Below are 20,636 nucleotides of genomic sequence, written 5' to 3'. Positions count from 1 at the left end.
TAATTAACTGGAACAACGTCAACAAATAAAATTTAAAAAAACAATGCCTGGAATAGGCAACAACGTATCTGAAAAGAAAAGAGAAACTTCAGGTCATGACATGGCAGGGCCTGAGAGTAAATGCTGTTTCTCTCCACTGATGTTGCTGCGTGTTTCCGTGTTCTTTGCTTTTATTTAAGATTTCCAGCAAATGCAACCGAACAGAGCTTGTGGCAGCAGGTTTCAGTAAGTTCAGCGTGCGTTTGTGTACCGACCAACAAGCACTTCAGAACAAGACCCACAACTGAAGTTGAACTTGAAATGTTCTATTCAACTCCTAGCCCGCAGCAGAAGTTAACCCATCTTGTGTTTGAGGTGGACACTTAATAATGTATTTTTATTTTTGAATGGATAAATTACATGTAGCACTTCTTAGGGCATGGTATCACAAGGCCACCGGCCAATCGCTACAGCGGTTTGTCGATTTTATTTTAATGTTGTCTTTGTCCAATGGGCAGTTGTGGGCGGCAACTAAAGGTCTGTCAGGAACAATCATGCGCAGGGCTAGCTCCATCTCTTATCTCTCTCTTTTGTTATTCTGCATCTCTTTCAAACTTTACCTCACCAATCCGCCGGTCAGAGTCCCGTTCTGTAAACTCCCGGGGAATTACAGAACGGACAGAGTGTCCGTTATAAGGAACAACCCCCCGAAAGTTGCGGGAATTTGCGCTTACTTTCAATTGCATTAACGTCGCGTGGCAAAAGATAATAAATGATTCGGTCATGGAGAGAGGGTCTTCGTTTGGATTACACCGGCGTTGTGTGTTATTCGCCGTCATTCTAGCAGTTTTTCCATGTTACTGCCAAGGAAATTGGATGTAAGTAAAGCTTAAATACGCGCAAGTGCGAGATGCCTGTCTGTTCGCGGCGTGCAGTTTATTTGGTAGTGATGTACGTTTCTATATACTCGCGACAGGTGGCTGGGAACCACAGCCAGTGGAGTCACGGAGAAGATGGGTTGCCCGGCTTTGCCGCTTTCAAACAAACTGAAAGATCTATGCAAAAGAAAACCCAGTCTTTTGCCGGCCATTAAAGAAGGAGCGCGCATTGGTATCTACGAGTGCCAAAGTCAGTTCAAACACGAAAGATGGAATTGCTCCATCACCGGTGATTACTCCGTGTTTGGCTTTGAGCTATCCAGTGGTAAGTCAAGAATTGAAGTATTTTTAATGAATTCTCCAATCCAGGTGTAAAGTCACTGCTTCAAAACTCCAGCCAGAGTAGAAGATGGGGTTCACTTATTAGATGGCAACAAAATATGCCAATACAACTTTAGTATTTCTGATTACTGACTAAATCTAATACTGTCGATGCAATAACAGAACATTGTAGTTGTTGATTGACACAACATGCTGGAGTAACTGTCGTTGTTGAATTAGTTTTAGAGATTATCATTTAAAATGTAACGATGTAAGTTGATTCCACTGTCCCGTGAAACCGCCAGTTAAGTAATTGAGCTTGCAGTTGCAATAGGCCATTCTGCAGGTCATTGTGCAGTGGCTCAATATCCACATGTGATTTCCGTTAACTTTTTCAACAAGTTTTTCACCCTCGTCTGGTAAAATTAAACGTTTCCGAACACAACAAAAATATTGTAAGAAAGAATATATAAGAAAATAACTTCAGATGCTGGTACAAATCGAAGGTATTTATTCACAAAATACTGGAGTAACTCAGCAGGTCAGGCAACATCTCAGGAGAGAAGGAATGGGTGACATTTCGGGTCGAGACCCTTCTTCAGACTGAAGGGTCTCGACCCGAAACGTCACCCATTCCTTGTATCCCGAGATGCTGCCTGACCTGCTGAGTTACTCCAGCATTTTGTAAGAAAGAAGATAAGAACAGTTTAGGTGAATTTTACTGCGGATCCAGTATGCGAGAAACAAATATACAAATATACAAATGTCCATACTCCGCCACCTCCAGTTTAAATTCCATTTGGAATATTTTGGAGGACCAAGGACTAAGAACCAAGAACCAAATTACAACGTTAAAACAAAATTAAGTTATTTGTGGTTGGAAAGAACTGCAGATGCTGGTTTAAATCGAAGGTAGACACAAAATGCTTCTCTCCAGAGATGCTGACTGTCCCGCTAAGTCGCTCCAACATTTTGTGTCTACCTTTAAGCTATTTATCGAAGGTATCACCCAAATGCTGGAGTAACTCAGCAGGTCAGGCAGCATCTCTGGAGAGAAGGAATGGGTGACGTTTCAGGTCGAGACCCTACTTCAGTCTGAAGTCTGCAGTTATTTTCCTACACTACTTTGTTATTTATGGTGTATTGTAATCGCATTTTAAAGAAAATCCATTCATTTACACGATGGGTGCTTTCTGTCGGATAAACTTATCCAATTACAATAATTTTAGTAAAGTTGAGTTACTTACAGAAAAACGTTGCTTTTAAGGGGAACGGGGAATTTCGGACAGATAACGATCGGTGTAGGCCGTTAAAACGGTTCTCTAAAATGGCTAGGTTACACCAACAAAAATAACCCCTTCATGTATTCCACAATCTCACCTAATGGCTACATTTGTGTACGCGGTCCACTGCGCCGCCCGCAGCTGGGGAGAGGGGATAATGGACATTCACGTGAAAGTATTTGATTCCTATCTGTACAGCATTGTGTGTGCCGTTTGCACAGGAAACAAGCCGACCATATTTCAGTGAAATGGAAATTAAGAATTGCAAGCCATTCAAGTCCTTTAGTACTTGCCGCTCGCTTGGTCTCCTGCCTTTCAGAGCGCAAGCCGGAGCCATAAAGCAAGCCGATAAGAATTTATCTTTTGTTAAATATTCATTCATGGAAAGACGGCCAGCTACTCACCCTACACACGCAGTAATGAGTCCGGGGTCCTCGTGTGACTGCCGAAGTGTTGAATCTCGGCTCCAGACTGGCGCCGCAACGCGGGCATGGGAGTGGATTGAGTCAAATTGCAGTACAAACTCCAGAGATTGCGGATGAATATAACCGTTTTCGGGGGATTTCAAAAAAGAAGTGTTTGTTAAACTCCTTTGGGGTTTTGAATGTTTCTTCTTGTCGAAGAGTCGGACAGCAGGGAAACAGGCCCTTCTGCCCAATTTGTCCACACCGACCAAGGTCCCAAATGCACGCATTTGGCCCATATCCCTCTACACATTTCCCATCTTCAACTACCTCCCCTGACTGACACCTCTCCATATATCCACCTATGCGAAAATGTTCCCTCTCAAGTTTCTATTAAATGTTTCTCCCCTCATCTAAAACCTATGCCAAAGAGCCACACAGCACGGGGGAAAAAAACCTTCGGCTTAACTTGCCCCCATCGACACTGGCGCCACCTGCCCACTGGTTTGATTCTGATACGGGAGGATGTTATTTATACATCCATTGCAGTGTGCAAAAGCAAAACACAGGAGACATTTAAACAAAAAGTACACACATTGTTCAAATAGCAGACCAACCCCTAGACCTACCTGATCTCCCGGTTGCTGAGCACTTTAACCCCCCTCCCATTCCCACACTGGCCTTTCTGTCCTGGCCTCCTCCACTGTCAGAGTGAGGCCCAACGCAAATTGGAGGAACAGCACCTCATATTTCACTTGGGCGGCTTACAACCCAGCGGTATGAATATTGACTTCTCTAACTTCAAGTAACCCTTGCTTTCCCTCTCTCTCCATTCCTCCCCAGCCTAGTTCTCTGACCAGTCTGATTGCCCCCCTGATTACATTTTATCTTTATATGCCTCCTTGTCACCTTCCCCCAGCTAGCAATGAACCACTCTACATTTCCTTGATCATCGTCTGCTTTCACAAGTTCACAAATTATAGGAATAGACTAAGGCCATTCGGCCCATCAAATCTACTCCGCCATTCAATCGCGGCTGATCTCTGCCTCTGAGTCTCATTTTCCTGCCCCATAACCCTTGACACCCGTTCTAATCAAGAATTTGTCTATCTCTGCCTTAAAAATATCCACTGACTTGGCCTCCACCAGCCTCTGTGGCAATGAGTTCCACAGATTAACTACCCTCTGACTAAAGAAGTTCCTCTTTACCTCCTTTTTAAAAGAGTGCCCGTTAATTCTGAGGCTATGACCTCTGTTCCTAGACTCTCCCACCAGTGGAAACATCCTTTCCACATCCACTCTATCTATGCCTTTCATTATTCTGTAAATTTCAATGAGGTCCGACTCGACCTTCTAAACTGCTTTGATCTGTTGTTTTCACACCTTACCGTTCCATACCTCTATCCAACTTTAGATAGTCCCTCTGTCCCTCTCTTCCCCTCCCCTTCCCAGATCTCCCACTGTCTTCCTGTCTCCACCTATATCCTTCCTTTGTCCCGCCCCCTGACATCAGTCTGAAGGGTCTCGACCTGAAACGTCGCCCATTCCTTCTCTCCTGAGATGCTGCCTGACCTGCTGAGTTATTCCAGCATTTTGTGAATAAATACCTTCGATTTGTACCAGCATCTGCAGTTATTTTCTTACACTATTATACTCTCCCTCTCCCCTGACTCCAAAGACGTACAGGTATGTAGGTTAATTGGCTGGGTAAATGTAAAAATTGTCCCTAGTGGGTGTAGGATAGTGTTAATGTACGGGGATCGCTGGGCGGCACGGACTTGGTGGGCCGAAAAGGCCTGTTTCGGGCTGTATATATATGATATGATATGACTCAGTCTGAAGTAGGGTCTCGACCCCAAAAGTCACCCATTCCTTCCATCGAGAGATGCTGCCTGTCCTGCTGAGTTACTCGCTTTTTGTGGTTTAAGCCAGCATCTGCAGTTCCTTCCTACACAACCCCCATGCGTCTTTCTCCGTGGATGCTGATTTATCTGTTGGACATTTTGTGCAAATTAACAACAAGTTCCTCGTGTCCCATTGCTATACTTGCTGTTGGCAGCTGCTATGGGAGGGATGTTGCACTAACGGCGTGCTTTGCTCTGCTCCGCGGTGCAGGTACAAAGGAGAACGCCTTCATCCAGGCGGTGATGGCGGCGGCGCTGGTGCACGCCGTGACGCGCGCCTGCAGCGCGGGTAACCTGACCGAGTGCTCGTGTGACCGCAGCCTGCGGGCCGGTGGCTCGGCCGACGAGGGCTGGCACTGGGGCGGCTGCTCGGACCACCTGCACTACGGCATGGCCATCAGCAGGAGGTTTGTGGACACGAGTGCCCAGCCCGCGGACAGGGAGCTGGAGGCGGACAGAGAGGCGCAGGCGACCATGACCCTGCACAATAACGAGGCCGGCCGGCAGGTAGGGAAACCTTTTTACCCTCTACCTCACTCATTTTCACCCCCTCTGACACATCAGGATGCGCACCCATTATCTCCCAGTCCCTTCCCAACACCCTTTTGTCCCCTTCCAACTCCCCCCCACCTCCCCATGCCCTCTCATACATACAGAATAGTGAAAGGCTTGGATAGATCGGACGAGGAGAGGATGTTTCCACTAGTAGGAGATTTTAGGACTAGAGGTCATAGCCTCAGAATTAAAGGATGTTCTTTTAGGAAGGAGATGAGGAGGAATTTCTTTAGTCAGAGGGGGGTGAATCTGGGGAATTCTTGGAAGGCTGCGGAGGCCGTCAATGGATATATTTAAGGCAGAGATAGATCAATTCTTGATTAGTACGGGTGTCAGAGGTTATGGGGAGATGGCAGGAGAATGGGGTTAGGAGGGAGAGACAGATCAGCCATGATTGAATGGCGGAGTAGACTTGGTGGGCCGAATGGCCTAATTCTACTCCTATTCCTCATGACCTCCTCCCCCCCCCGTCCCTGACCACCTCGCCCTGTCACTTCCCAACTCCTCCCGACCCATCCTAACTCCCCCTCCCCGTCCCATTTAACCATCACAATCTGATTCAATCACACCCGAATCCTTTCAACCCCCACCCCCCCCCCCCCAATCCCCTTTCCAAACAGCCCCCCCTCGTCCCCTTGCCAACCCCTTACTCCAGTAGTTTATGTCTTTTTTTCAGATTGGGTTCTGTTTCCCCCAGTTAAACTCCAGTATGGCCATTCAGTCTTCAGTAAATGTGGTTATACATGGCCACAATTTCATGGGGTAGAAACAAAAAGTGCTGCAAATACTGACCCTCTTGCAGACTCATTGTTGTACGGAGGAGAGAGCTGGAAGGGAGGTAGGGGTAGGTCAAATGATAGGTGGGTACAGAGGGCTTTTTACTTGGTTGATGAGTGGACAATGGCCAGAAATGAAAAGGCAAAAAGTGTGAGATAAGGAGAGAAGAATAGAAGATGTGTGAAATGTGAAGCTTTGGTCAATCTATTATAGGAAGAATGTCATCAAGTTGGAAAGAGTGTCAAAACCATTTACAAGGATGTTGCCAGGACTTGAGTGCCTCAGCTACAGGAAAAGGTTGGGTAGGCCAGGACTTTATTCCTTGGAGTGCAGGCGGCTGAGTAGTGATCTTATAGATGTGTATAAAATCTTGAGGGGCATGGATAGAGTGAATGCACAGTCTTTACCCAGGATAGATGAACGAAGAATCAGAGGACATAGGTTTAAGGTGAGAGCAGAAAGATTTAAATAGAACTTGAGGGGGCAATGTTATCTCACAGTGGATGATGGATATAAAGAAACAGCTGCCAGAGGTGGTTGAGGCAAATAATCTAACAACATTAAAAAGGCAGGTACAAGTGGACAGTTACATGGATAAGAATGTTTCGAGGGATATGGGGCAAGTGGGGAAACTGGGACTAGCTTAGATGGGGCAATTTGGTCAGCATGGATCTTGGGTCCATAGGACCAGTTTCCGTGCTGTATGACTCTGTTGGAAACCTGAAATAAAATCAAATGCCAGAAAATGTGCAGCAGAACAAACAATTAGGGTGGCATGGTGGCACAGCAGTAGATTTGCTGCTGTACAGCGTGGAGCTCCGGGTTCGAGTATGCCGGGTTGGAGTATGTATCTTCTCACCGTGACCACGTAGGTTTTCCCCGGGTGCTCCAGTTTTGTAGTTTAATTGGCTTCAATTTAAGTGAAAGAACAATTTAAATTGCTTTAACAAGCTCCTATCCTGATCTGCTATCCTGACTATTGTGGGTTAAGAGTAAAGCAATTAAAGTTCTGCAAATATTTTATCCTTGCTGATATTTGCATTGTTAAGAATTCAGAAATATAATGCATCACTGGTAGAAGACGATGTGTCAAGGTTGTATTTTTGTTTTTTTTCTTTCCTGGAAAACAGTGGCTGGAGCTTGAGCTGCTCTTGGAACACTAATATATTCTCAATATCTGGTGCTTAATCTGTATTGGCAAACTTTATTAATAACTCCCTAATTACATCTACAATTCAGTATTACTATCACTGTTCTGAATTTTTTTTCCCTAACTGTGACATTGAAACTATAGCTAATCCTCACATTTACATTTGGAACCCTGTGCGCTCATTAAAGTAGTAAAATTGATCATGAAGCTATTATGTGAATTAAGATGGGATCCAGATTCTGGCCCTAAATTGGCATTGGAGCCAAAAGCTTTGATACTTCTTTGTTTGGGAGCTCGTATTTGGTTGTGAAACCGATTTGCATTCCATATATTTAGCAACAATGTAGACTACAAGGCTTTCTATCACCACCGGTGAGAACAAAGAGGGACCCGGTGTGGGGGGTTCCGCCAAAATCAAAGATGGACCCGGTGTGCGGGGTTCCGCCAAGATCAAAGAGGGACCCAGTGTGGGGGGTTCGGGGGGGGGGGGCAAGAGGGAAGAGAGACCATCGGGACTCTATTGAATACTTTTGTAATTTTATCTGCACCCTATACGTGACGACTCTTTGCATACTTATGTGTTGTATGCAAAATAAAGAATTTCACAGTACCAAGTACATGTGACAAATAAAGTATTGCACTTGTACCAAAAATTTGCCCAGACTTAAAAAGTTTCCTTTTCCATTTCTTGATTTAGAAAATAACTCTGAAGTTGCTGCTGATCATTGATCACACATCAGTGAGGTATAATCAGCGGGCATTTACATTTGGAAACGGTGGCTTAAAATGAGTACTTAGTTTTTTCTGCTTGATTTAGTTAACATGAAATAGTTTTCCAAAAGAAAATTCACATTACCACCATCACGCTGCATTGTAATATATTCACCTCATATATTTAATGAAGATAGAGCAAATGGACAGGTACATGGTTAGAAAGGTGAGAGGATTATGGTTATGCCAAACACAGGCAGGTGGAACTAGCTAAGATGGGTATCTTAGTTGCTATGTATGAGTTGGGCCGAAGAGCTTGTTTTAATGCTCTGGAATCTACGATTGTAAATGAGTTTCTGTGATGAAGTTTACTTAATGTCTGTTCTAGGTAGACCAGTGCACGTTATTTCATAATTTTTACGTAGTTGTTGTTAATTAAAAAGGCAAAATGCATGTAAGATGTATGTGTAATTTATAAGGCTTGTGCAGGAGTGGTGGTGACCATTTTGTTTTATTGCTGCTGTAGGCTGTGTCCAGACTGATGTCGGTGAACTGCCGGTGCCACGGTGTGTCCGGGTCCTGCGCGGTGAAAACCTGCTGGAAAACCATGTCTTCCTTTGACAAAATCGGCCAATTCCTCAAAGAGAAATATGAACACAGTGTCCAAATACTGGACAAGTCGAAGAAGAAGGTTCGTCGCAAAGACAAGGAGCGGCGGAAAGTGCCAGTGAAGAAGGATGACCTGGTGCACATTAAAAAGTCTCCCAATTATTGCGTAGAGGATAAAAAGTTGGGCATCCACGGGACTCAGGGACGTCAATGTAACCGAACTTCTCCCGCTGCAGATGGCTGTAACCTGCTGTGCTGCGGAAGGGGCTATAACACACACGTTGTCCGTCATGTGGAACGATGTGACTGCAAATTCATATGGTGCTGTTACGTGCGCTGTCGTAGGTGTGAAACAATGACTGATGTACACACCTGCAAGTAGACGTGGTATGAATACTCAGAACACAGGGAAACACACCAAAGAAGTGTGAGATTGCATTATTGGATTGAATGGAACAATCAACTTTAAACAAAGTTGAACAGGCTGTTAGCAATAACATTTTGGATGGTCCCGATCTTTGGTTGAGTAGATTATATATATGTATAATATATTGTGATTTGTATCCATGAGCTAAACCTAGGAAACATCAACAAGCAGAAGGATAAGACAATCACCACTTAAAATAATTACTTGATCTCTCAAAGTGTATAATAGCTTCAAATATAAAGAGCCAAAAGTAAAACTCTGAGGAACAGCACAAGTACTGGAATACTTCCACTACACAAGAGACTGTAGATGCTGGAATCTGAAGCAAAACAAACAGATGGAGGAACTCACCTGTTCAGGTAGCATCCTGATGTAGGGCCCAAAACAACAACTATTCCTTTGCCTGCATAGATGCTGCCTAGCCTGCTTCCTTCAGCAATATGTTTTTTTTAAAACTGAAATACAATCATTAGGTGCATTTTTAGCAGAGTTTGAATAAAGTACCATTTCAACATTCCAAAATAATTGCTTGAAAACGTTGTAATTTTATGAAGCTCAATAGCACAACATATAAAATGGCTGCTGTACGCTGTTAAACTATAGAACAAATTAAAACTATGAAAAGGTAGCATTATCTGAAGTCAAGGTATTCAATTTTCTTCTGGAAGATAAAATCTTCTAAATTATTGATCACTTACAATTGAAAACATGGTGACACTGTACTTCAGTTGCATGGCAACAATATTGTCTAAAATCGTATTACTTGCAAAGTAACATAATTTAACTTATCATGGTGTGATCTAAAAGAATATAGCCGTTCATACCTATTGAAAAAATATATGTATAGAGAGTTTTAATTTTGGACAACAAGCATTCTAACAGCTAATAATATCTGTAAATATTTAACTTATGCAAAATGTGTAAAAGGACAGCCATAATCTCACTGTAGAAATTGTAGATTATCACAATTGCTATGCTGCATTATGTATAAAAATGCAGGAGAGAATTGAAAACATTTAAAATGTGTAAATTATTTTGTCTTTTTGATATCTGCGGGTTACTGGTAGATATCAGTTTTGGAGTTTACTTTTTGATACAGCATATTTGGCAGGAAATATTCCAAATTGGAAAACATGATTTTGTTACAACACATGCAGTCTTTTTAAGTTACCTTTTCAGAAAATCTAGGCTTGTTGTGTAACATTTTGCCTCATTTCCCTTAAACTTCTAGTATGTGAGGATGATGATTTGTGAAAAATAACAGGGCAGTGAAAAATACCACATCTATTATTTAAAAGAAGGAGTTTTAGTTTAATGATGACCTTGGGATTATCCAGTAGGTCTTGCCAGATTTGATTGTAAAGATGAAAAATAGCAAGCATCATAATCTGTTAAGAATTGAATAAAGTTTAACATCTGCCTGTTAATCCTGTTATACAAATATTACTACAGGCTTCCAGTTTGTATAATTAACTTGGATGATATTGCAAAAACAGAGAAGAATCAAAAGTTGTACAACATCCGTGCACTAGAGTACATACTTCAGATTACATGATATTTTAAATTTATGTTACATCACGTTATCTAAAAAGACATCCAAACATACAGGAGGTTCTTAACATCTGCTTGTATGCACATCTAACTTATAGCATAAGAAAATAACTGCAGATGCTGGTACAAATCGAAGGTATTTATTCACAAAATGCTGGAGTAACTCAGCAGGTCAGGCAGCATCTTGGGAGAGAAGGAATGGGTGACGTTTCGGGTCGAGACCCTTCTCCAGCATTTTGTGAATAAACACATCTAACGTATAATTCATAGTTAGGTATGCTTATTTTTAATTAGGCCTCTAAGGTCTTGAGATTAACCATTTCTCAAAATAGTGCAAAACAAGAAAACTTCAAACTGTCCACAGAGTAAAATATAATTTGATGCGATTATTTAGGGAATTCATTTGATTTAGGTTTACACACAAAATGGGGGTTTAAAATTGTCCAATCCTATATTTAAAATTTCATTGCTTACAAAACAAATTCGTAATACTCTTATTCTAATTGTGGCAATTAGGAAGTATAATCTTTCAATTTAATTAGATGTGTTGTCTTCCTGGTGTTAGTAATTCAGTCCTTTTGAAATTAGATTGATACCAAAATCAATCATGCCAAAATGAAAATAATTTTCTTTGTAGATATACATATACAAATTGAGGATGTATATTTGCAGGGCACCCTATTCAGATAAAGGGAAATATAATAGCAAGCAGTAAAATATGTGACATAGAGTTGTAACATTGGTCTCAAATTATTTAAAAATATTTGGTGGTGAATGAAACATGATATAGAACTTGTAATAAATATTCTACTGCATTCAATATATATTTTTTCTGTTGGCGCTAATCTATATCCTTTATATGTTGTTTTTGGTGTGTTAAATATGGATCGTTTGGTAGCATGGTTGCCTCGCAATCTGAGGTTTGTGGATATAAGTCCTACTCCAACACATAAATCTAGGTCAATAATTCTAGTGTAGAACTGAGACACTGTAAGAGGTCCTGTCTTCAGTGTTAAATCATGACCCTGCATGCCCTCGACTTAGATACAAGAGATCCCATGCAACAATTTCACAAAAAGCAAGGATCTTCATATTCTGGCCAAAATACGTATGCTAAAAGATGATTATTGCCATTTATAGAAGCCTTCAATGTACAAATAACTACCATGTTTTCCACATCGTAACAGTGACTACACTTCAAAGTACTTTAGACATGAATTGTTGTGGCATGTTCCACGGCTATAAAGTGCTCCTTAAAAATATATATTTGTTTAAGGAGATGATTTCATTGTGTTGATTATTAAGTACACTAACTAAGATACTTTTCCAGGAAATGTGAAGTTTCCATTACATTTGTGCCTTTCAGATGTCATGAGATGAGTCACTCATACAAGATGCCTAGCCCTGAACTCATCATGCAACCACAGTGTTTATGTGACTACTTCGTTGAGCTACAGGACATTGGTGGTGGGGGCTCAGGGTTGGTAATGTCATTGAATGTCAAGGGTACGGTGTTGGACTCTTTTGTTGGAGGTAATCATTGTCAAAAGGATTAGTGATGCACATGTTCTCTGCCAGTTCTCAGCTCATGCCAATTTGTTGCATGGACTACTCCATTTGCCGACAATGGCAAATTGAATTGTGAGCCATGCATGCATCACCAGACGTTCCCCTTGTGACTTTCTTTCCGATAGGATTTTTTTAAATTGCTGAATCATCTAAAGTAGGTTGGGTTTAGGAGTCTACCTAATTGCTCGAAAAGGAAAATGTCATTCTTTGATGCTATAAGACAGGAACATGCAAACATTGATTGGAATAGGTTATTTGCGAGCAAAGGGACTCCAGAAAGTTTGATCGTTTTAAAAGCGTGATGGTGGGAGTTCAAAGCACACGTGTTCCTGTTAGAGTGAAGGGCAAAGCAAGTAAGGAAGCCGGAATGATGAGAGAAATTGAGGTTCTGGTCAGGATAAAGAAAGTGGCCTGAGCCAGATATCAAGTGTAACCCTGGAGGAGTTTAGGAAACTAAGCGACATACTTAAGAAGGAAATCAGGCGGGCAAAAGGGGGCAAGAGATAGCTCTGGCAGACAGAGTAAGATATCCAAAGATATTTTATGAGTACCTTAAGGGAACGAGGGTAACTAGAGAGAGAATAGGGTCCCTCAGAAACCAGTGGTCATGAGTATAAGGAGCCACAGGAGATTAGTAAGGTTTTCAATGAGTATATCTCAATGAATTTTTACTATGGAGAAAGGCATGAAGACCAGGGAACTTGGAACAGAAAATGGAGATGTCTTGAGGACAGTCTGTCTTAAGGTTGAGGAGGTGCTGGATGTCCTAAGGCATATGAAGATAGATAAATCTGGACCTGATCAGATATATCCGAGGACACTTGAGATTCCAGGGGCCCTGGCTGAGATAGACAAGTCATTATGTGTAGGAAGTAACTGCAGATGCTGGTTTAAAATGAAGATAGTGTGGCGGTACCCGGGGATTAGGCCACTCCCTGGATCATCCCCCTCGGCACGGGTTGGACAGGGCTGGGGAAGGGACTAGTGCTACGGGGTTTGCCTGAAGGAGCTAGAGAGATGACTCGTGCTTGAGACTGAAGAGTGTGTGGATGTTCTGTTGCTGCATTAAAATTACTGGTAATACCTACCTGGCGTCTTGCCTGATTCCTACTGCGTCCAGACCCACTACACTGGTGACCTTCGACATTTCCTCGCAAGTCGCGATGGACCTGAACGTTCCTCAACATGCACTACCCAGCCCTGCCGGTCAGCCGCCTCTGGACCCTGTCGGACCCCACCCCGTGGACCCTGCCGGACCCCACCCCGTGGACCCTGCCGGACCCCACCCCGTGGACCCTGCCGGACCCCACCCCGTGGACCCTGCCGACCGCGCCGCTCTCCACGCCGTGGCGTTGAAGCTGCCTCCCCTTTGGATCAACGACCCTGATTTCTGGTTTGACCAGGCCGAGGTGCAGTTTGCACTGCGGGGAGTGACAGCTGACCGGCAGGGCCACCGTGTGACAGGTCAGACCTTTCCTCCGCGCCCCCCTCCCCCCCCCCCCCCCAGGCGGGCAATAAGTATGAGGGCCTCAAGGCCTTTCTCCTAAGGAAGTTCAGTCTCAGCGAGGCCGGGCGGGCGACCCAGATCCTACGGATGATTGGCCTGGGTGACCACCGCCCGTCGGTACTGCTGGGCGATATGCTGGCGCTGATGGGCGACCCTGCTTTTTATTTAAACGCATACCTGCAGCAGCTGCGGTCCGCTCTCGGCCAGCAGCTCGCCAACATGCAGGCGGTGGGCGAGCGCGCTGATGAACTCTGGATGGCCCGTCAGCTGGCCCTCGACGCGCTGGACGTTCCTCCGATGTCCGATGACGATCCGCAGGTCGGTGCATCGATCACCCGCGTCTCCACCGCTCCTCGACGTCCTTCACGGCAGGATCCGGCTGCAACGGCACACCCAGCTGGCAGCGCGTCTTTCCCGCGCAGCCTGCCGGAAGTTCCTCTGCACGCCACCAGAGGTCGCTGGTGGTCGGATCAGCCCGCACAGCCGCCCGTTTCCACAGACACCAGGAGAGGGGGCTAGTGATACTTTCACCGCTGCTGGGGACCTTCAGCCCATAAATGCCGGCAGCCCTGCTCGTTCCCGGGAAACGCAGGGGCCAGCCGTCAGTGATTGTTTCGGCGGCCGGCCAGATTCATCCCGTTTTTGCGTGGGATCGCCGCACCGGGGCTCATTTCCTTGTGGACAGTAGCTGAGGTGAGCGTTCTTCCCCCTTCGAATGATGGCATCCGCTATGGTAAACGCGGCTCCCTCCTCGCCGCGGCAAACGGGACACCAATCCGTTCATACAGGGTGCGCACGCTCTCCCTCAACTTCGGAGAGGGCCGCTTGTCCTGGCCATTCGTCATTGCGGATGTGTGCCAGCCGTTGCTGGGTGCGGACTTTCTACGGGCACATTCCCTGCTCGTGGACGTCAAGTGGAAGCGTTTGGTGCACTCCGTCACCTTGCAGCCTGTTTCCCTCCGTGTGGGCGACCCGGTCGTGCTGCCTGATGGGCCCCTGTCGTCCATGGACGCTACGTTCTCACGCATTCTGGCCGAGTTCCCCGAAATCCTCCACCCCCAGTTCCACTCCTCTGCCCCGAAGCACGGGGAGCATCACATTCCCACTACTGGCCCGCCCCTGCACGCCCGGGCGCGGAGACTTCCACCGGACAAGCTCCGTCTCGCTCGGGAGGAGTTCCGCCTTATGGAGTCGCTGGGTATTGTGCGCCGCTCAGACAGCCCGTGGGTGTCCCCGCTCCGTATGGTCACCAAGGCAGACGATGGCTGGCGTCCTTGCGGTGACTACCGTCGGCTTAACGATGCTACCATCGCTGACAGGTATCCGGTCCCCCACATTCAGGACTTTATCGCACACCTGGCTGGGGCCACGGTGTTTTCCAAGGTCGATCTGGTGCGTGGCTACAATCAGATTCCCATCCACCCAGACGACGTCCCCAAGATGGCCATCGTGACGCCATTTGGCCTGTTCGAATTCCTCCGTATGCCGTTCGGACGTGAGAACGCGGCGCAAGCCTTTCAGCGGCTTATGGACTGCGTGTGCCGTGGCCTGGACTTTGTTTACGTTTACCTCAATGACATTTTGGTGACAAGCCACTCGAGACAGCAGCATGCTACCCATCTCCGCCAGCTATGCCAGCGCCTCAGTGATCATGGACTGGCCATCAACATCGCCAAGTGCCGTTTCGGGGTGACATCCATCAATTTCCTGGGCCACCACGTGACTCCGCACAGGGCACAGCCGCTCCCGGACAAGGTGGACACGGTGCGCCAGTTTCCACGCCCGACCACCGTGAGGGGCCTCCAGGAGTTCGTTGGGATGGTGGCCTTTTACCACCGATTTGTGCCGTCTGCGGCCCGGATCATGCGCCCGCTGTTCCACTTCATGGCGGGCAAGCACAAGGAGGTCAAATGGACTGACGATGCGGTGGCGGCGTTCCAACACGCCAAGGCCCTGGCTATGGCCACGATGCTCGTGCACCCACGGGCGGATGCACCAACCAGCCTGACGGTCGACGCTTCGAATGTGGCGGTTGGGGAGGTGCTCGACCAGCAGATTGATGGGTGTTGGAAGCCTCTCGCTTTCTTCAGCAGGCACCTCAGCGGCGCATAGTGGAACTACAGTGCCTTTGACCGCGAGCTCCTCGCCCTTTACGTCGCAGTCCGCCACTTCCGCTACTTCCTCGAGGGGCGAACCTTCACCGCGTACACTGACCACAAGCCCCTCACCTTTGCGTTCGCCAAGGTGTCCGACCCGTGGTCAGCTCGCCAGCAGCGGCAGTTGGCTTTCGTCTCGGAGTACACTACCTCCATCTGTTTCATTGGGGGCAAAGACAACAGAGTGGCCGACGCCATGACTCGACCCGCGGTCCACGCCTTCCTGCAGGTGGCCGATGGTATCGACTACTCGGCCCTGGCGACGGCCCAGCTGACGGACAATGAGATGTCCGCCTATCGTACCACCGTTTCGGGCCTGCGGTTGGAGGACGTTCCCTGTGGCACTGGGGGCGCAACGCTGCTGTGCGATGTATCCACCGGGCAGCCACACCCCATCGTTCCTGTTGCCTGCGGCGCCGGGTGTTCAAGATGCTCCACGGGCTGGCCCACCCTTCCATTCGTGCGACGACGGCCCTCGTGGCTTCCCGTTTCGTGTGGCACGGGTTGCGTAAACAGGTTAGGCATTGGGCGGTACCTGCATCCCGTGCCAAACTGCTAAAGTACAGCGGCATGTGCGAGCGCCGCTCTAGGAGTTCATCGTCCCTCGCCAGCGTTTCAACCACATCCACGTGGACATCGTGGGGCCGCTGCCGCCTTCTCGGGGCTTCACCTACCTCCTGACCGTGGTTGACCGTTTCACGCGGTGGCCGGAAGCAGTTCCACTGCCGGACACTTCTGCCGCTACTTGTGCCTGTGCGTTGGCGGCGCACTGGATTGCCAGATTTGGGGTGCCACTCGACATCATGTCCGACCGAGGGCCGCAATTCACCTCCAAACTGTGGTCGTCCATGGCTCAGCTACTAGGTGTTAACCTGCACCGCACCATGGCATACCATCCGCAGGCGAACGGCCTGGTGGAGCGCTTCCACCTCCAGCTCAAGGCTGCCCTGAAGGCCCGGCTCGTTGGCCCGGACTGGGTCAACGTGTTGCCGTGGCTTTTACTGGGCATCCACATTGCGCCCAAAGAGGACTTGGCCACCTCCTCGGCTGAATTGGTGTACGGGGCCCCGCTGACAGTGCCCGGTGAGTTTATTCCATCAGCCCAGGGTCAGGCGGAACAAACATCGGCCGCCCTGCAACGCCTTCGAGACCGGTGCCGACGTCTCGCCATGGTTCGGTTCGGTCACATGTCCCTTCCACTCTGCAGGACTGTCCGTTTGTTTTCCTGCGCCGGGATGCACACCGGACACCCCTTCAGCGTCCGTATGAAGGACTATTCAAGGTGCTCGAGTGTGGCTCTGCCACCTTCGTTTTGGACATGGGGGGTCGTCCTGAGACGGTCTCTATTGCGCGGCTGAAGCCGGCGCACGTGGACATTAGCCAGCCAGTCCTCCTGGCGCGGCCTCGCCCTCGAGGTCGTCCTGCGTTCTGGCCCTTACCCCCAGCGTCCCCGCAGCTTTCTTCGTCTGGCAGTGTGGTTCCGGTTCCTGCGACCGCCGTGGTGCGTACACGGGCTGGTCGTCTCATACGTCCCCCTGTCCGTTTCGTGCCTCCGGCTCTTGGAGGGGGGGGGGGGTCCTGTGGCGGTACCCAGGGATTAGGCCACTCCCTGGATCATCCCCCTCGGCACGGGTTGGACAGGGCTGGGGAAGGGACTAGTGCTACGGGGTTTGCCTGAAGGGGTTAGAGAGATGACTCGTGCTTGAGACTGAAGAGAGTGTGGATGTTCTGTTGCTGCATTAAAATTACTGTTAATACCTACCTGACGTCTTGCCTGATTCCTACTGTGTCCAGACCCACTATAATAGACACAAAAAACTGAAGTAACTCAGCGGGTCTCCAAAGATGCTGTCTGACCCGCTGAGTCACTCCAGCTTTTTGTGTCTATATTTGAATCAATGTTAGACACAGTGAGGTGGTGGTGGACTGGAGGGCGGCTAATGTTGTGCCTTTATTTATGAAGAGCTGCAAAGAAAAGCCTGAGAACTCGTGAACCTAACATCTGTGGTAGACAAGTTACTGGAATGTATTCTGGGGGATACGATATATATGCATCTGGGGAGATAAGGGCTGATAAGGGATAGACAGCATGGTTTTGTGCATGGAAGTTCGTGTCTCACGAATTTGATTACTAAAGTCCTAACTTTCCCAATCCCTGGTGTGCCTCAGGGATGGGTGCTGTGTCCATTGTTTATGGTTTATATCAACGATATCGATGAGAATGTCGTGAAGCATGATTAGAAAGCTTGCAGATGACACAAAAGTAAGTTGTTTCATGGAGAGTAAATATGATTATCAAAATTTACAGCACAATCTTGATCAGCTTGGTAAGTGGGCTGAGGAATGTCTAATAGAGTTTAATGTAGATAATTGCAAGGTGTTGCATTTTGGGAAGTCAAATGAGGGAAGACCTTTACAGTGAATGGTGGGGCACTCAAGTGTTGTGGAGACGAGGGATCTAGGAGTACAGGTACACAGTTCCCTGAAAGAATCGTTACAGTAGATAAGGTAGTAAAAAAGGCTTTCATCAGTCAGGGAATTCAGTACAGAAGTTGGGATGTTATATTACAATTGTACAAGACGTTGATGCGGTTACACTTGGAGTACTGTGTTCAGTTTTGGTCACCTTGTTTTTGAAGGATGTAATTAAACTGGAAAGAGTGAAGAGAAGATTTACGAGGATGTTGCCAGGACTCGACGGCCTGATTTAGAGGTAGAGATTGGGCAAGTTAGGAGTTTTCCTTTGAGTGTGGGAGGATAAGTGGTGATCTTATGGAGATATAATAAGGTGAATGCACAGAATCTTTTACCCAGGGTAAGGGATTCAAGAACTAGAGGACATAGATTTAAGGTGAGAGCGGAAAGATTTAATAGGAACCTGTGGGGCAATTTTTTCACCTATAGAGTAGTGGGTATATGGAATGAGCTATCGGAGGTAGTTCTCCTCTCGCAACTTGGCAGAGGATAATAAAACAAGACAAAATGACCGTATACAACACGTGTAAATACTAGTGAGAACCAGGCAGCTACAAAACAATCAAAAGCTTGATACAAATTAAAATAAGGAGGAGTGCACATAAGAAAATATTAATTGCCAACATAAGTGGGAATCCAGAAGAATTCAAAAACGTACAGGTATGTAGGTTAATTGGCTGGGTAAATGTAAAAAATGTCCCTAGTGGGTGTAGGATAGTGTTAATGTACGGGGATCGCTGGGCGGCACGGACTTGGAGGGCCGAAAAGGCCTGTTTCCGGCTGTAGATATATGATATGATATGATATGATATGATATGATATTTAATAGTAAAAGGGTCATATGTGGAGCACTGAGGCCCATTAAGAACTGCAACTAGAATTTGCAATTGGATGCTAAGGACATATTTAAGATACTAGGTTGATACATTGCACCTGTCTTTATCAAGAGAAGTAAAAGGTGAACGAGATAGGTGAAGAGACCAAATAGGTTTAAAAGTTATAACACAGAGAAATTAGAAACACAGAGAAATTAGAAACACTTTAAATATGTCATTCACCATCGTTCGATGGGCTGCATCCTAAGATTTTGATGAAAGCATAGGAGGAAAGGGCAAAGTACTGCCCTGGTTGTAATGTTCCAGTACTCTTTGCATCTAAAGGACTGAAGAATACAATGTTACTCCATTATTCAAGAAAGTGAGTAAGGATAAACAAGGCAACTGCAGGCCTGTCAGTTTAAACTTGGTGGTGAGAACGCTTTTAGGAAATGTATCCAGGACATGATTAAGTCACTTAGTGGAAAATGGATTAATTAAGTACTGTATAGCTAACATGGGTATTTATTAAAGGCAAAAATGTTTGACAAATTTGTTGTTCTTTTAATGAAGTAGCAGATAGAGTTGATGTTAGTAATGCAGTCAATGTGGTGTATATGGTGTTCCAAAAGGCAAAGTTAAACCACGACATAAAAGGGACATTGATGAGATGGATCTGAATTTGACCAAAATACAGACAACTGTGGTTGACAGTTGATTTTCCGACAGATGGGAGATGAATGGTGGTGCTTCCCAGGGACTGGTTTGGGGCCATTGATTTTATTTTGATCAAGATTAACACCTTGGTCTTGGAGGTGCAAGTCACAATTTTTAAATCTGCGGGTGACATAAATTTGGCAGTACTGTGATCCTTGAAGAGCATAATATTTTTGTACAGCACAGCACAAACTGGCTGGTGGAATGAGCAGACACATGGCAGATGTGGAGAATTGTGAGATGATGCCTTTTGGCAGGAAGAATGGGAATGGTATGGTTTTAAGGCAATATAGTATAAAGGAATGCAGGAGCAGAGAGATCAAGGGGTGTGGATCCATAAATTATTGAAAGTGGCGCAGCTGGCTAAGAGCAAGGTTAAGAAGGCATACACAATTCTTGACTATATCAAGGATCTGCTGAACCTTTATATATATATTACTCAAATTCAATTGGAGTATTGTGTTCAATTATAGTCACCTCATAAAGGAAAGATGTGAAGGCATTATTAGAAGGGATTCAGAAAAGATTTACAAAAATTGATTCCTGAAATGTGAGACAATAATTACAAGGATACAATGAAGAGGATGGGACTGCCTTTTTTGCAGAAGGCTGAGGGAAGATTTGATAGAAGCCTATAAAATGTTGAAGGCTCTGGGCAGAATGAATAATGGCAGGCTGTTCCTGATGGGGAAGGGATCAAGGATTAGAGTGGCAGTACAACATGAAGGGGAAGAGAACTAAAAATAACTTTTTTTATGTAGGTTCTTGATAAGCAGGGGGATAAAAGCATATTGCGGTAAATAGGAATGTGGAATTAATATATTGGATATATTGGTTTATTATTGTCA

The 20,636-nt window shown here is 46.0% G+C and overlaps 1 protein-coding gene and 1 long non-coding RNA gene across 2 annotated transcripts in view; one reads left to right on the top strand and one right to left on the bottom strand.

The window, feature by feature from the left end:
• The window catches only part of LOC144603731 (uncharacterized), a 120,969-nt gene that overhangs the window by 82,827 nt on the left and 17,506 nt on the right, over positions 1–20,636 (bottom strand). The gene's annotated exons all lie outside the window — the stretch shown is intronic.
• wnt16 (wingless-type MMTV integration site family, member 16) lies at positions 541–13,162 on the top strand. The gene is made up of 4 exons (XM_078417407.1): positions 541–857; positions 956–1,182; positions 4,981–5,276; positions 8,489–13,162. The coding sequence occupies exons 1-4, from the start codon at positions 763–765 to the stop codon at positions 8,951–8,953; spliced, it is 1,083 nt and encodes a 360-aa protein (XP_078273533.1). The 5' UTR covers positions 541–762; the 3' UTR covers positions 8,954–13,162.

The sequence above is a fragment of the Rhinoraja longicauda genome, chromosome 20 (assembly GCF_053455715.1).
Source record: "Rhinoraja longicauda isolate Sanriku21f chromosome 20, sRhiLon1.1, whole genome shotgun sequence".
NCBI classification, from domain to species: Eukaryota; Metazoa; Chordata; class Chondrichthyes; order Rajiformes; family Arhynchobatidae; genus Rhinoraja; species Rhinoraja longicauda.
The sequence above is the reverse complement of the archived record's forward strand: the minus strand, read 5'-3'. Positions and strand labels throughout refer to the sequence as shown.

What these genes read in the sequence shown, in the direction of transcription:
- wnt16 (XM_078417407.1), top strand. Translation starts at nt 763, where the DNA reads ATGGAGAGAGGGTCTTCGTTTGGATTACACCGGCGTTGTGTGTTATTC. An exon ending in TGGCTTTGAGCTATCCAGTG is followed by an intron (nt 1,183 to 4,980) that starts GTAAGTCAAGAA and finishes TCCGCGGTGCAG; the next exon opens with GTACAAAGGAGAACGCCTTC. An exon ending in ATAACGAGGCCGGCCGGCAG is followed by an intron (nt 5,277 to 8,488) that starts GTAGGGAAACCT and finishes TTGCTGCTGTAG; the next exon opens with GCTGTGTCCAGACTGATGTC.